This window comes from Lacerta agilis, chromosome 3 (genome assembly GCF_009819535.1).
Source record: "Lacerta agilis isolate rLacAgi1 chromosome 3, rLacAgi1.pri, whole genome shotgun sequence".
Classification (NCBI taxonomy): Eukaryota; Metazoa; Chordata; class Lepidosauria; order Squamata; family Lacertidae; genus Lacerta; species Lacerta agilis.
In genome coordinates, this window is record NC_046314.1 from 55,471,701 (window position 1) to 55,488,677 (window position 16,977).

Consider the following 16,977-nt stretch of genomic DNA (forward strand, 5'->3'; position numbering starts at 1 on the left):
TCCGGCATTCTGGAGCCTCTTGGGAAATCCAGCCAGATGAGCAGGGTACTGTGTTGTTGTTGGTTGTTGTTGTTGGGTATCATCTTCCGTGACATATATATATATTCTACTTAACAACATAAGAAATGCCTGCTGGATTAGGCCAATGACTCATTTAGTCCAGACCAGATGCCTGTGGGGAATTTGCAAGCAGGACCCCAGCAGAAGTGCACACTCCCCTTCTGTGGTTTCCAGGAACTGGCATTGAGAAGCATTTCTGCCTCTGACCATGGAGGCAGAGCATAGCCATCATGGCTAATGGCCTTCCCTTTCTGATGCTTTGGACTACAATTCTCGCCAGCCCCAGCCAGCCCCAGCCTTGTTGGAGAAGACTGTTCTAACATGTATACAGACCTGGCACCCTAGAAGCAGTAGCAAGCCCCATAAATGAAGTCAAAGTGTTGGGAAGTTTCCAAGTGTTGTGGTAAGATTACACAATGGTAGCTGTGTCTTGGTCAGCTTTGCTCCTGTTTTTGAAATATACTGTAGCTAAGCAGTTTATGGGGAATCAGGACAAAACCTTTAAAACTGGATGTTTGCAGCATAAATAACAGTATATGGGAATATCTATGGTCACAAGATATGACAGAATTACTATTGCAGCTGCCGTTTATCTCAGAACACACATTAAAATTTAGGATCTTTGCTAAAGATTAAAACTGCTCCAAGGGCAGAAACATTTTATTGCTAACACAGAGTTAACACAAGGATGGTGACAGCAATAGACCCTTTAGAGGGGATGTTCTAATGGTTGCATAGCTTTTTTTTACATTTGCAAATATATGGATCATTTCTCCATGATGGGCTATGGGGAAACTAATAAGTATTTCGCAGAATTAGGCTTTCATTGTTATAATGCACTTAATTATGATTCAATACATTTTAGGGAACAAGATGTATATCCAGTGCTTTCTTTGGAAGGTGGGTACGCAGGGGTACTCATACCCCTAAACATTTTGTGAATCTTTGTCCTTTTGTCCATTTACTGTATTTATTTTTCCTGATCTGAACTATAAAACGGCGATTTTCTTGAGTCAAAATGAGAGTACCCCTAAACATTTTTTTAAGGAAAAAAAAGCACTGTGTATATCTAATAAATGCAAGTGGGGAATTTGTGGCCAGAACATTTGGATAAAACCAAAGTGGGAAAGGCTATTCTAGATTTGACACTGTTTCAGCAGATAATCCAAAAGTAAGTCAAATTGGTAGAAAGTTTCAAATTACTGTCATAAAATGGACAATGAGTTTCAGAAGTAGTTGAATCTTGTGTAGGCTTGCTCCTGTTTTTGAAATATATTTCAGACAAGCAGCTTATTGGAAATAAAAATAGTTTTTAAAAAAGCTGGATGTTTTCAGCATATATTAATATAATGGCATAATCATTTGCCTGAAATTATCTCCCTTGGTGGTGTATCTAGCATAAACTTTTCATCTGTTGGTGAAGATAGCCAGGCCTTTGGGGATGGTGACAAAGACCACTTACCATATTCAAACAGCAGTGGCAGTTGCAGCTCAGAATGGTCCCTTCAGGGTTTTTTTGGGGGGGGGCAGGCAGTAGATGCCTGGGGAGGGGGAGGGGAATGCTCCGGTGGCAGACCTTACAGGGCCAGTCTTCTGTTGGGTCCACCAGTGGGGCATAAAAGCTTGAAGCAATTATTACTATCCTATATATGCTATAGCTCTGCCCTGAGGTAAATGGGCAGTGCATGAGTGTGGTCTTGCTGTGGAGCATCTCATTCTCCATATTCAGGGCCAGGAAGAGTATGTCTGCAGACAGATTGGGCCTGCCTGGAGGTTTTGCCTTCCTCATAGCAGTTGTCAACTTTTGGGGAAAAACAGTATTGGGTTGGATCCTTAGTCTAAATCTTGGGGGGGGGGGTAAATTCAGGGTAACCTGGTAAAGGAGTCTACTTTACCCCACTTCTCCCATTGCCCACTCATGAGTATCCAACCACCACACTCCTCAGTGTCCAGCCAGTCCCTGACACCAACAAATAGTTCAACCAAATCATAAGGGCACAATTTCTCAGCAGTCATATTTAAAGCTTTTTGATGCAACAACGACAAAAATGCCATTCTTGAGTCAGATGTCAGTCATCACAATAGAAATGTGGCAGAACTAAAATGAGAAGCCCTTCTACTTCAGTAGAGTATTTTTACTATTTCACAAGGCTTCATTATTCCATATTTAACATTCCTTTTATATAAGGCACATTAGGAACAATACACCATTAAAAAAAAAACTTTGTCAGAGTATGTGGAAATGCTGCTACTAACATGAGTTTGACCAAACTGCGGGAGGCAGTGGAAGACAAGAGTGCCTGGTGTGCTCGGGTTCATTGGGTCATGAAGAGTCGGACATGACTAAACGACTAAACAACATGATGTGACAATGCTAGCAGGAGTGCAAAGTCTTCATTCCTTGTCTTGACTAGCCATTGTTATAAAGAAATGTGTAAAGGTAATAGAATAGTTTTTATTTATGTTGATTACATTTCAACAAAGGTCCGGAATCTACCTTATTGAGATGATAAGCTCAGGATACCTTTTAGAGACTTTGTTACAAGATGGCTGTTAAGATTGAGAAAAGATAACACTAGTCCAGTTTATGTTCTGCTGAAGTGCCAAGAGACATCTTTGCAACTGTGAGGATTAAAATTATACACACACACACACACACACACACACACACACATTATATATGTATAATGGATATATATATCCAGACAGTTATCATTCCTGCTTCGCGTTCCAAAGTAGACATTGCAAAGCAGATTCTTTGGCTGAAGGTAGGTAGGTAGGTAGGTTTATTTCGGCCATGTGGCCCATATCACATCATAAAACACATTCACCATAATACACACAGAGTAAAACAGTTTAACAAACTTAAACAATACAGTACGAAAACAATCTGCTTTGGCTGAAGGTTACAGAGGATAGGAATAATATGAGCATTTCCCCACACTCAACTTCCAAATTCTTCTTTGAGTGTGACTTTTGTCACAATCCTACACACCAAAGGCGGCTTTCCACATGCTTTTTGACTGCCACTCCCATCAGTCCCAGCCAGCATAGCCCATGGGCCAGAGACCAATGATGTACCTGCTATACACAGGTACCATTGAATTCAGTAGGACTGATGACTGAGTTGGATTGCACCAAAAATGTCATCTATGCCTTTTCAATGACATGACTGAGGTTTTAGAATGAACATTGGTTGGACTAAGGCTAATCTATCACAATAAATAAAGGGGTTGGAGGACTCCAGTACAGCTTGTTGCTGCAACTCCATGAAATATAGGTATGAAAAAATTAAGTCTCAAGTTGTTAGAAGCTATACATAATTCCTACATACATATTACTCATATTACAGACATGTAAGTAGCTATTCAATTGTATTTCTCTGTGTGACGCTGTTCTGCAAGCTAAATTACACAAACGGCTCCTAGCTAATGGATTTATTTTGAGCTAGAAGAGCAGGTGGGAGCAATACACAATGAGATTTCCTGCTTCATTGGCTAGCGGTATGTAGATTAATGATTCATTTCAGCACAATATGAATAATATTAGTGTAGTGAATTACCCTTTGTAATAGGATACAGTTTCCTGTGTCTTATGAGCCATTTGTTAGTGGGTATTGCAAGTTATGGAAGTGTACTTCACAGTGTGTACTGTACAGATTGAGGCAATTACCAGTGGAAATGGAATCTTGTGTCTTATCATGTGGACCATACTGTCTAATACAGGAAAATTCTGGGAAATATTTACAGGGATTCTTTGGTAACTCAGTTCTACAAGCTATGCTGCCCCACAGGCCCCAGGACAGAAAATGAAATTTACAAAATCTAAAACACTGTAGCAATTAAAAATTCTAACAAATAAAATGTGTGTGTACAGCTGTAAATAATTGCTTAGCTATTCTCAACTGCTAAACACTTGAAAAGGATTTTTATTTTTTCAAAAACATACTTCCACAGTTCGTAGAGACATGTTTTCACATATGATTTACATTAATTATAAATGATGAATTAAATAGGTTTTGGAAGTTGACTTGGACTTCTGAATGACCCAAGAAGTGTGTTGATCACAACACATGTCTGCAGCATAAATCTGTTTACAAAATATATAAACACTCTAATAAACATGCTTTTGCATTTTGCATAGACCTCTACCTCTATCAATTTTAGCTTTCTCTTCTGTTATAGTTTCACCCTCCATCCTTTCTGCTGTTTTAAATGATTCATTCTTACGATTGTTCCAAAATTGCCAGTTAAAAGAGAATTTGTGGCATATCCTGACCATTGTCCATATTGGATCAGCCTATGACTTACATATTTCACGAAGCCATAAGCTACAATTTATTTCTATTTAACAAAATTTATAGACTGCTTAATTTATTTATTTTTAAAAATCCATCCTAACTGGCTTACAAAAGATGGAGAGAGGTCAGTGTACTCACACAAAAAATGTTTCAACATGACCAAATAGCCACAAAAGCCCAAATGCTGTTGACGTCACATGTAAGAAAATATTAATGCAAATTAATAATCAATTTTTGTAACAATGGTCAATGCAACCTTCCAATATGCACAAAATGTAAGGTGTGAACTAATTGTGCATGGATTCAGTTCACAGTAAAATCTGTGAGCTTCAGCATTTACTTTAGTTTGAGGATGATGTCCTTGAGTGAGTGATCTGAATGTTCATTTTGTGTGTGTGGTGCATTTCACATTTCTTCAGCAAATGATCACCTTGGAACTGATCCTAAAGGTGGCAATGTGACATGTCTGGCATGCAACAGAACATACTCCTCCCCTCTCTGGGTGTGGCTACTTCCATAGCTCAGTGGGAACTAACTGAAACATTGGTCTCGCCAGTGTAGGAAGTCTTAGCTGTTATGCAGAGCTGTTGATCTATTGTTTGCCAAAAAATACAAACTTTTGAAGTTATCCAGATTCCTGCTGCTTCCTGGTATTAGGGCACACTGGATGCAAGATTTTCTCAAAACAAGAATCCCCTTCCCAAACCCATAGGATACTCCATTATCTCAGAACTGGGCCCGCAACCTTCCATAAGCCTGAAGCATTTCTAAGAGAGAGACTGCAGGTATTCCTTACGTATCATGAGAGTGTGTATGTGTGTGTGTGTGTGCACGTGTGTGTGTATCTGACAATTTAAGATTTCATGCACCTTAAGAAGTGGGCTGTAGTCCATAAAAACTAGTGCAACCCTGTTCTCTCATTATCTTCAACTAATATGCTTAGGCTGCGTTCCATAAACCAGTTACTTCAGAGCAGCCCTTTTTGAAACAAGCTGCCATTATGCTGCCGTTGCCTCCTTCTCTTACTATCTCATTTGTTTTATCTCATTCAAGTCAGCATCAATAGTCCAGTTAGATTGCATGTTGTATATTGCAGAGCTGGTGCAAGATTTGGACCCAATATTTGACTAGATTTACAGCTCTAACCTGCAGTGTCATTTTAAAATGTCAAGTGTTCCTAGTTTCTATTGGTTTCTGTAGTCTTTGTTTCTTACAATATGGGCCTGCTCCCTTGTGGGGATTTTGGAAAGGCAGAGAAAATATCCATTCTCTTATGCCAGGTCTCTGACTGCTTATCTAGTTCTCAAGGATTGCTTCTCTCCCCACCCCTTTCCATTGTTTCTTTTCATGAAGCCACTCTCTGACAGTTAAGCTGTGGAATGGACACTGCAATATCTAGGGTATTCCTCAACTTTCTCAGATGTAAATAAATTGGTATAATTTTAACAAAGAACTTGTGGAATTTTTCACAATTAAAGGCTGAAGTGGAGAGAATAGTCTATTGTCTATTCTATGCTTCAAAATGAGTTTGGTATGCTATATTAATAATTACTGGTAGTAGGTCTTCACATTAAAATAAATCCAGTCTCAAAAGAGTTTTGATTAATTTGGAATTTTGATTATTTTCTGGGCTCTTTTTAAAAACACTCTTACTGCATTTTTCATCATTGGCTTAGCTAAAAGAAAGTGCTAAAAGTTTCAGATCTGCAGTGAGCAGAAAAAATAGATGTAGATCTTACTATCCTGCTGCAAGAAACACAATACACATAATATCTAAACACCTGTGGACTCCAGTCCAGCATGTTAATGGAATGAAACTTAATGCTAGTATTCTGTGCCTACTTGGAAACCATTCCAAACACCACACCACCCCCCAAACGATTTGGGGAAGCCTTGCACACACTATTCCCAGGCTGGATCTTTGCATCCAGAATGTAGGTCTGAATACAGAGTTCAAGATACTGGATCAGGAGTCAACAGATTGCTAGCAACAGATTTAGCCAAGTAGAAGCTATTATTTGAACCACACCTGTCTGCATTTGGAACTAATATGACAACCATTCTTGTTATAACAGTTGAAATGTGCTGCATTCCACTCTTCTAAATGCCAAAGGGGGGAATAAGTTTTCTTTTAATAGATAAAACCAGATGGCTTTGAGTGCATGGTAGAAAGTATATCTCTTCATGAAATAGCTGTACAAGTGTGATTCAACAAATTTTTCACAAACCACTAATACTAACACAATATCCTTATAGTTCCTTACATTCTCATAAAATTTCACTGACATAAATTTCATTTATTATTTTTAGAACAGTTTAATTAAACTAAATGAAAAAATAAAAATAAAAGGTATACTGTATCATTATAAAAGTTAACAATTACAGCCATACCTCATGTTACGTTTGCTTCATGTTACATTTTTTCAGGTTGCGTCCCGCGGTGACCCGGAAGTACTGGAAAGGGTTACTTCCAGGTTTTGCTGCTCGCACATGCACGGTAGCACTAAACAACACTTCATGCATGCGCACAAGTGCCAAATCGCGCCGTGCACCTGCGCAGATATGGCACTTCAGGTTGCAGGTTTTTCATGTTGCGGATGGGCCTCCGGAACGGATCCCATTCGCAACCAGAGGTACCACTGTATATATACTTATCTAATCTATACATATAACCTACTATATTTTGTATAAATGTGTTCCAAATATCATTATACTTATCTATGCAAAATCTACATCTATAAGCAATCCGTGTAGTCATATCTTCAATCCATTGATTAAATGGAACCATACACTTATTTCCAGTGCATCAGTATCAATCTTTTGGCCATAGTAAGGGCATGAAGAATCCATTTACGGTCTCCAGTTATCAAATTCCATATTGCAAGTATGTAGTTCAAAATATTTTCCTCTGTAAATTGTATCCCCCCCCCCCCGACACTGAAATAAATTTTTACCTAGCCTTACGTAGAATACTCATATGCCCAATAAGGCAATATAGTGATAAGTCCATACAGATCTGCCTTGGAAGGCAATTCCAGACCATTAGTGACACAAGTAAAGCAGGTCTGATCTGCATCCCTAGCTGCCAAATGGCAATCTAAGGGAGATGCTAGAAGCAGGAATGTTTGGAAGCCTACATATGGGAGACTAAAACTCCTCAATTCACCCAGGAGCAAAGGTGGTTAGAATTTCAAATGTAAGCACTGGCACATTGAGTTGAGACCAGAAGTGAACCATGTAATGCAGAACAGATAGGCCCAAAGCTATAGAGTCTGGAGGTGAAATTTGGAGCAATATTTTTAAATGCTTTTAATGGCATGTATCACAGAGCAAAGCACCATGTTCTTTTGAAATGAAGATGTGTTAATTCTGAGCAAACATAAATGAACCAAAGCTTCAGATTATCCAAGTAAGTGGTGAGTGATGGTCGGCTTTCAACCAGAAACTCACAAAGATGTTGTCTGGGGAAAGGTCACAGAGGTCAGGTCCTGTTCTGAAAGCCCTGAGCACGTGGAGAATGTATTTCTGCCCCATGGAATATCCACAATTGAACAATCCCTCTGGGATTAGACATCAGTTTCAAAAAAGTTGTCCCTGAGCATGCGCAGAATGTATTTCTGCAACACTGAATAAACCACAGGTACTGTAGTTTCAGTACACATGGGATTAAGGGCCAGAGCTTTGAGGTCACAATTTATGTATTTCAGATAGGTATCAGATACTTCACACAGCACACAATTATTTTATGGCATTCACTGTTGCAAGATGTACTGATGGCCATTAAACTTCAGTGATTTTACAAAAGAGTCACACAAATTTCATTGAGTTAGTAGTCATTGTGGTTGGATGCAATCTCCTGGTTTAGAAATCCCACGTCCTGGGGAGCAAGAACCAGAGTGAGCTGTTACTTTCATGCCCTGGCTGTGGGCTACCTGAAGGCTTCTGGCTGGCCACAGAAAAAAGTAGGATGCTAGGCTTAGTGAGCCTTTGGTCTGCTCAAAAGTGCCTTTCTTATGTCCTTACATTGACAGAGTGCTGCTATGTGATAGAAACAGGCAAGAATTTCCAGGGGTCAATCAACCTAGCTGAAAGTTGCTCAGAATCCCAAATATGTTTGCTTGGTTAACACTTTGAACATGACCTTCAAGATGAAGACAACTTAAGGTTTAAGAATGAATCGCATCCTTCATTAGAGAATCATTCATTGAAGAGAGTTGTGTCAAGAAAAAACTGTGGCTCAGATTTTCTTTCAAAAAAGAACAACCCATTGTTTCCAATTGCCTGCCTTGGTGATTTCAATCATGCTCCTATTCAATTTCCCTCTCTTAACTCATGTGATAGCAAGTCAGAGGAAACACCACATTTCCTGGGAGCAATGCTAAATTCATGCTAGCCTGCCACCTTTTGCAAACATTTTAAACTCAGAGCACTGAATATAACCCAACTTTTAGAATGGTTGATTTGAGTGCTTCACAGTTCTCTCTCTTTTTCTCATCTAAGTACTATGTGACCCAATAATCTCTATGGCTGGAGTAATATAAATGCAATTGGACATCTTTAGAACAACTGAGGCATTTATTCCTTGCCCTCCATCCCCAAAAACTGGCAGCTGAAAATTGAATATGGCTCCCCACAATAATAAGTCAGAGAGGAGCTCTTGTAAAATGCAGTCGTTTCCCAAGGTATTCAAACAGGAAAAGAACCTTAAATTACCAAGCACTCCAAACAGACCAATTCGTTTCAAACAGCTTCATTTTGTGAAAGGGTAAAATATACTTTAGCCGTATTTAAGCTGCACTACATTGTTTGCCCCCTTCATGGATCACTGCCTTGTCGTGGCGAAGGGGCTTGAATTACTCAGGGAAGCTATGGACAGGTCAAGATGGACAGGTCATAGTGGTGAGTTTGGACCAAACGTGATCCACCTGGAGAAGGAACTGGCAAGCCGCTCCAGTATCCCTGCCAAGAAAACTCCATGGACAAAGACAACAGGCATATAAAAGATATGACGCTGGAAGATGAGCCCCTCAGGTCGGAAGGCGTCCAACATGCTACTGGGGAAGAGCGGAGGACAAGTACAAGTAGATCCAGAGCTGATGAAGCGGCTGGGCCAAAGCCGAAAGGACGCTCAGTTGCGGATATGCCTGGAAGCGAAAGGAAAGTCCAATGCTGTAAAGAAAAGTATTGCATAGGAACCTGGAATGTAAGAACCATGAACCTTGGTAAGCTGGATGTGGTAAAAAATGAGATGGCAAGAATAAACATTGACATCCTAGGCATCAGTGAACTAAAATGGACAGGAATGGGCGAATTCAGTTCGGATGACTATCATATCTACTACTGTGGGCAGGAATCCCGTAAAAGAAATGGAGTGGCCCTCATAGTCAACAAAAGAGTGGCGAAAGCTGTACTGGGATGCAATTTCAAAAATGATAGAATGATCTCGATACGAATCCAAGGCAGACCTCTTAACATCACAGTAATCCAAGTTTATGCACCAACTACCAGTGCTGAAGAAACCGAAATTGACCAATTCTATGAAGACCTACAACACCTTATAGAAATGACACCAAAGAAGGATGTTCTTCTCATTATAGGGGATTGGAATGCTAAAGTAGGGAGTCAAGAGATAAAAGGAACAACTGGCAAGTTTGGCCTTGGAGATCAAAACGAAGCAGGGCAAAGGCTAATAGAGTTCTGTCAAGAGAACAAGCTGGTCATCACAAACACTCTTTTCCAACAACACAAGAGACGACTCTACACATGGACATCACCAGATGGGCAACATCGAAATCAGATTGATTATATTCTCTGCAGCCAAAGATGGAGAAGCTCTATACACTCAGCAAAAACAAGACCTGGAGCTGACTGTGGCTCAGATCATCAGCTTCTTATAGCAAAATTCCAGCTTAAACTGAAGAAAGTAGGAAAAACCACTGGGCCAGTAAGATTCAATCTAAATCAAATTCCTTATGAATACACAGTTGAAGTGAAGAACAGGTTCAAGGATTTAGATTTGGTGGATAGAGTACCTGAAGAACTGTGGATGGAGGCTCGTAACATTATACAGGAGACAGCAACGAAAACCATCCCAATGAAAAAGAAATGCAAGAAAGCAAAGTGGCTGTCCAATGAGGCCTTACAAATAGCGGGGGAGAGAAGACAAGCAAAATGCGAAGGAGATCGTGAAAGATACAGGAAATTAAATGCAGATTTCCAAAGAATAGGAAGGAGAGACAAGAGGGCCTTTCTAAACGAGCAATGCAAAGAAATAGAGGAAAATAACAGAATGGGAAAAACCAGAGATTTATTCAAGAAAATTGGAGATATGAAAGGAACATTTCGTGCAAAGATTACCACAATTAAGGACAAAAGTGGAAAGGACCTAACAGAAGCAGAAGACATCAAGAAGAGGTGGCAAGAATACACAGAGGAATTATACCAGAAAGATATGGAGGTCTCATACACCCCAGGAAATGTGGTTGCTGACTTTGAGCCAGACATCCTGGAGAGTGAAGTCAAATGGGCCTTAGAAAGCCTTGCTAACAACAAGGCCAGTGGAAGTGATGATATTCCAGCTGAACTATTTAAAATTTTAAAAGAGGATGCTGTTAAGGTGCTACACTCAATATGCCAGCAAGTTTGGAAAACTCAGCAGTGGCCAGAGGATTGGAGAAGATCAGTCTACATCCCAATCCCAAAGAAGGGCAGTGCCAAAGAATGCTCCAACTACCGCACAATTGCACTCATTTCACACGCTAGCAAGGTCATGCTTAAAATTCTACAAGGCAGGCTTAAGCAGTATGTGGACCGAGAACTCCCAGAAGTGCAAGCTGGATTTCGAAGGGGCAGAGGAACCAGAGACCAAATTGCAAACATGCGCTGGATTATGGAGAAAGCCAGAGAATTCCAGAAAAACATCTACTTCTGCTTCATTGACTATGCAAAAGCATTTGACTGTGTCGACCACAGCAAACTATGGCAAGTTCTTAAAGAAATGGGAGTGCCGGATCACCTCATTTGTCTCCTGAGAAATCTCTATGTGGGACAAGAAGCTACAGTTAGAACTGGATATGGAACAACTGATTGGTTCAAAATTGGGAAAGGAGTACGACAAGGCTGTATATTGTCTCCCTGCTTATTTAACTTATATGCAGAATTCATCATGCGAAAGGCTGGACTGGATGAATCCCCAACCGGAATTAAGATTGCCGGAAAAAATATCAACAACCTCAGATATGCTGATGATACTACCTTGATGGCAGAAAGTGAGGAAGAATTAAAGAACCTTTTAATGAGGGTGAAAGAAGAGAGTGCAAAATATGGTCTGAAGCTCAACATCAAAAAAACTAAGCTCATGGCCACTGGTCCCATCACCTCCTGGCAAATAGAAGGGGAAGAAATGGAGGCAGTGAGAGATTTCACTTTCTTGGGTTCCATGATCACTGTAGATGGTGACAGCAGTCACGAAATTAGAAGACGCCTGCTTCTTGGGAGAAAAGCAATGACAAACCTAGACAGCATCTTAAAAAGCAAAGACATCACCTTGCCAACAAAGGTCCGTATAGTTAAAGCTATGGTTTTCCCAGTAGTAATGTACGGAAGTGAGAGCTGGACCATCAAGAAGGCTGATCGCCGAAGAATTGATGCTTTTGAATTATGGTGCTGGAGGAGACTCTTGAGAGTCCCATGGACTGCAAGAAGATCAAACCTATCCATTCTCAAAGAAATCAGCCCTGAGTACTCACTAGAAGGACAGATCCTGAAGTTGAGGCTCCAGTACTTTGGTCACCTCATGAGAAGAGAAGAATCCCTAGAAAAGACCCTGATGTTGGGAAAGATGGAGGGCACAAGGAAAAGGGGACGACAGAGGATGAGATGGTTGGACAGTGTTCTCGAAGCTACTAACATGAGTTTGGCCAAACTGCGAGAGGCAGTGAAGGATAGGTGTGCCTGGCGTGCTCTGGTCCATGGGGTCACGAAGAGTCGGACACGACTGAACGACTGAACAACAACAACATTGTTTGCTATAAATTACATCCATTCATCTGATTCAGTGTGGCTATAACTACTGACTTGAGTTCACTCTGTCATTTAGTGGGGAAATGAAGAGAGTAGAGGGTTTGTGTTGGAAATGTCGGGAAGGGGAGTGAGCGAGAGCTGAAAGACTAAGGAGCAGCAATGAGAACAGCATAACCACTTTTTGTGACATACCTTGTTGCTGCCACTGTGTCCTTGAGGAAGTGTATAATGATTATAGCTAAATTCCTGTAAGCAACTGTCACCCAAGACGACCATCAGTATTTCCTCCCTATAACATTCAGCAGGTTTGAACAGTCAGGTTCCAGTGTCTGTCTTGAGTCATGCTAGTGGAAACTGTAATGGCCCTTCTGAACTAGGGCCTGGGAAACCAGGGTTCAAATCCCCACTCAGCCATGAAGCTTACTGAATGACATTGGGCTGGTCACTCCTCGAGTGTGATGTTGACTTCCTCCCTTATTATCTGGAACCACCTGCATGTTGTGAAGGAGAAAGTACTTTGCTATTACATTAGATAATGGCTGTCTGTATTTCACTTGGGACAGGGAAAGGAAGGATAAAAAGTCAGATATGGGACACAAAGAACTGTCAGCCAATGATCAGAGGTGAGTGTGGGACAATGGGTTTGATAGGACTAGGGTGACGTGAGTGAATAGAAGCAACCTAATTGGCTAGGAATCACTTAAAAGTCCAAGGGAATAGTGGTAGCCTGATGGAACTACATTTTGGCCTGACACAGTCAAGTTAGATGGTTCAGTATACTTTATGAAAAGGATGTCAATATCCTATCTGGGACAGTTCTTCTAGTCTTCAGGAAAGCAAGTAGAACAAGTTCTATAGCAGGGTTCCCTCTAGATGTTGCTGGATTACAACTCCCATCACCATTTGACATGCTGTCTGGGGCTGATGAGAGTTGGAGTCCTAACATCTGGAGGACGCCATTTAGCCTAACCCTGTTCTAATGGTGGTGCAGGTCCTTCTACTGCAAAGATGGAAAAAATGGATTTCCAAGCATTGCACAATTGGGAATCTCTCATATAGGTCCATTAATTTCAATGACTCTTAAGTTAGTTGGATACAGCCCTATGTATTCTAGTTGCTGGGTAATAAAAAGCTGGGGAGAACAATATCCCACTTGGTTTCCTGGAAATGTTTGGCTGGTCACTGTTTGAAATAGGACAAGATCAGTCTTCGGTCTGATCCCAAAGGACACTTCTTATGCTCTACCAGTTTGTTGTGATGACAGTTAACTATCCTCTTTGCTAGCAGGCTTAGCCAGCCAGACATAGATTTCACTCTGTTTGCTGCTAGGTGCTTGCAAGTCACAGTTAAAGGACACGGATGGTCAATAAGGGGTAATGCTCCATGATACAGCTTTATGCAGCACTAAACAGTACAATGCTCACATCTGGATAATTTAGAAAGTGAGGCAGTCACCCCAGAACCTTTCTTGAACACAGCATTAAAAACACAACAAAATATAAATGTTAGCTGACACTAAATTCATTTTTAGAAAGCTCTCAGAATTCTCTGCTGGGAAACCCCTGAAGTACTTAGTTACAGTAGCAAAGTATTAGTGTGAAATCTCCATTTTTCTCCTTTACACATTTTAATGCCAACACTGGAAAAGCTGCCAAGCTCCCATGAAAAAAAAATGAAACAGCTCTAATTATTTCATCTGTTCCACTCTGTAATTATAATATTCACGAACTTCAGTTGGTGTGAATTGGCAGAGTTCCAGTAAAAACCCAAGCTTTCACCAACTAATGATATGGAACATTGTCTTCTAGTTTCCCACCATAAAATTTTCTTTGTCATTCTTCATACTTCTTGCTATAACTCCAGAACTGAAAACACTAAGCTTTCTGTTTACACCTTGCATTTCTTAAGAACCCTAGAAATGGAAATGATGGCTTTCTGTGGTTCTCCATTATCTTCAAGAGGGCCTGTATTGGAACTGGAGAAATACATGATTGTCTCCAGGAAAACTGAGCAGATACATAATAGTGTTTCTTCTGTATGATAAATATTGATTTATATATTATACAGCAGTGTTGGAGAGGCCTTCTAGAATTAAACCCTATTACCTTTCAATGTATGCTAATACTTTGCTTTATATAATGGATGGATTTCCAGTATATAAAATGCTGTTCAGAGGGCAGTACCTATACCCCTGTCATCCAACTGCCCATCTTTGTGATATATTTTGTCTGAGAGTTTGCTACATTCTAAATGTTAGTATCTATGAAATCCTTTTATTTTAATTATTCTTGCTGAGATGTATACTCGTATCTACCTGTTTCATTTTTATCTGGGTTGTAATAAAATCTGATTTACAAAAAGATAAATTATTAGCACATTCAAAGCTTATTCAAATATAATTGTGTCTTGTGTATCAGTCTTGGTAAGTAGGTTAGTTGAAAATAAATCCTTTGTAAATTAGTTGGAAAGGCAGGTGAAAGAGCAAATCATAATGAGTGTTGATTAAATGTTCATAATCTGCTTATATGAGAGCAGTACTCATAAGCTGCAGGTAGAAATCACCAGCTGAATGTTCAGGGTGGTGTTTCTTGGATGAAGAAAGATTAAAATGGGTTTCCAGATGGAATTGGAACACCAACTGGGGACTGGGAAATATATGGAGGATAGTGGAGCTCAGGGGTAGCGGTTTCGTGAGGTTATTGAAATTTTATTTTTTACTAAATTTGTATTTATTTACTAAATTTGTATAATGGGGTGTGTGTGTGTGTGTGCGCGCGCACCATGTCTTGTGATTGATTATGTGGAGTAGGGCTTACCTAGTTCCCTGCCCCATATTTTATTCAAGTTGGCACCCATGTGGGTACAGCACATCACATCACATTACATTACATTGTGATGGTTCTAGAACCTGAATCAGTGTTTATCTTTGCTGTGCTCTCCCTCTTTCATAGCCCCTTGACCCAAGCTCCTTCATATTAGATATAGGAACTGCTAGGAGCTTAGTGGTAGAGCTTGAGATTGAGGTACAGCCCTTTCACGCTACTTTATATGCTAGACATCTATCCCAAAGCAAGCAACCATAGAACAGCAATAGTGTGCAGGAGATTTAACACAGAGTGAATGTTCAGCTTCACTTCTCATGTATGGGATGCTGCTGTAAACAGCATATATGCTACTGTTTTCTCTGCAGACTTTGCTAAAGCCAAGCTATAATATCAAACTTCTTTAGAATCAGCATTGCTTGCTGGTATATGAGCAAAAGAAAAATATACTTCAACCAGTTATTCTGATATATTTATTTTTTTCTCACATTCTCCCAGGTGTTCCAAATTGCTTATATCATTTTAAAAGCAGCTAATTCACCACGACCTGGAAACTGGATTTTGGAACGTTCACTAGATGGTGTCAACTACGAGCCCTGGCAGTACTACGCTATCACAGACACAGAATGTCTAACTCACTACAACATTCTTCCCCGCACTGGACCTCCATCGTATACAAAAGATGATGAAGTTATATGCACTTCATATTACTCCAAGATTCATCCACTGGAGAATGGAGAGGTAAGATGGGGGAGTACTGCAATGTCAATATGGTGGCAGCCACACTGCTCTCTGAATATGCATATTTACCCATAAATTAATGTTTGTGCAGGTATAAGATGAGAAGTTTTCAAACATAACCATGGTATACAGAAGAAAGTATTTTCAGATGTCTAAAATTTTATATCCTGTGACAGTGGCTATACTCAAGCTTTGCAACGTCATTTACAGGCTGTGAAGATAGGGAGCCCTCTTGATTTGATGCTTGAGTAGAAACGTTTGTTCAAGGTGCTGGAGCAGAGCAAAAGGTGTTAAGCAGCAAAGTAGCATCTCACTCTCTTCCAGTGCTGTGCCTTTGCTTGGTTCTCCAGAGTTCCCGTTTGTGAGCTCTACGTGTGCATCACATGTGTCCAGAAGGATTTAGCCTTATGCCATATGGCCGAAGTTATGATTTCCCTGTGAGGTGTTTATGCAATTGTGTGCTGTGATTTAGTGCTGAGCTACACCCTAGCTTTGGTCTGTCGTGGTGAAATAAACGGGGGACTGTTTTGGTTCAGTTCCCATTTTCCCTTTCCAAAACAATGGACAACCAGAAATTAAGCTATTCCTTAACATTCAAACTACCCCAATCAGTATTGCTGAAAAATAACATGCCAAAATGTTTCTACATTTCTTGCAAAAAATAATAAAATGTGTTTGGTAGGCTTACATATGCAAAAAATATGTATATTAGGAGAAACGTACACTAAAATGCTGGGCAAGCAACTGCAAATCTCACAAATTTGGCTGTCACAAATTTGTGAAAACCAGACAACAAATATGTGATTTTCACTTGGCATCCACATCAGGTATCTAATGCAACAAATCATGGATAAACTTAGCTTTCAGTTCAGCATGCAGAGGGCAATATACGGTAGTACAGAGTGGTGGCATATCCACTGGCATAGCACAGCTTTTGTCAAACTGTAGCCTCTCAGCTGATGGATCTTCTCTGTAAAATTGGACCCTAAGAGAGTGATCAAATGGCAAATGTTCCATTCCTAGTTTGCATTT

The 16,977-nt window shown here is 40.1% G+C and overlaps 1 protein-coding gene across 8 annotated transcripts in view; it reads left to right on the forward strand.

Moving 5' to 3' along the window:
- The window catches only part of LAMA2 (laminin subunit alpha 2), a 362,452-nt gene that overhangs the window by 96,960 nt on the left and 248,515 nt on the right, over window positions 1-16,977 (forward strand). For all 8 annotated transcript variants that reach the window (XM_033143752.1, XM_033143756.1, XM_033143755.1 and 5 more), the window contains exon 4: window positions 15,703-15,945. In XM_033143752.1, the coding sequence (XP_032999643.1) occupies window positions 15,703-15,945 (243 nt within the window). The remainder of the gene's footprint in view (window positions 1-15,702; window positions 15,946-16,977) is intronic.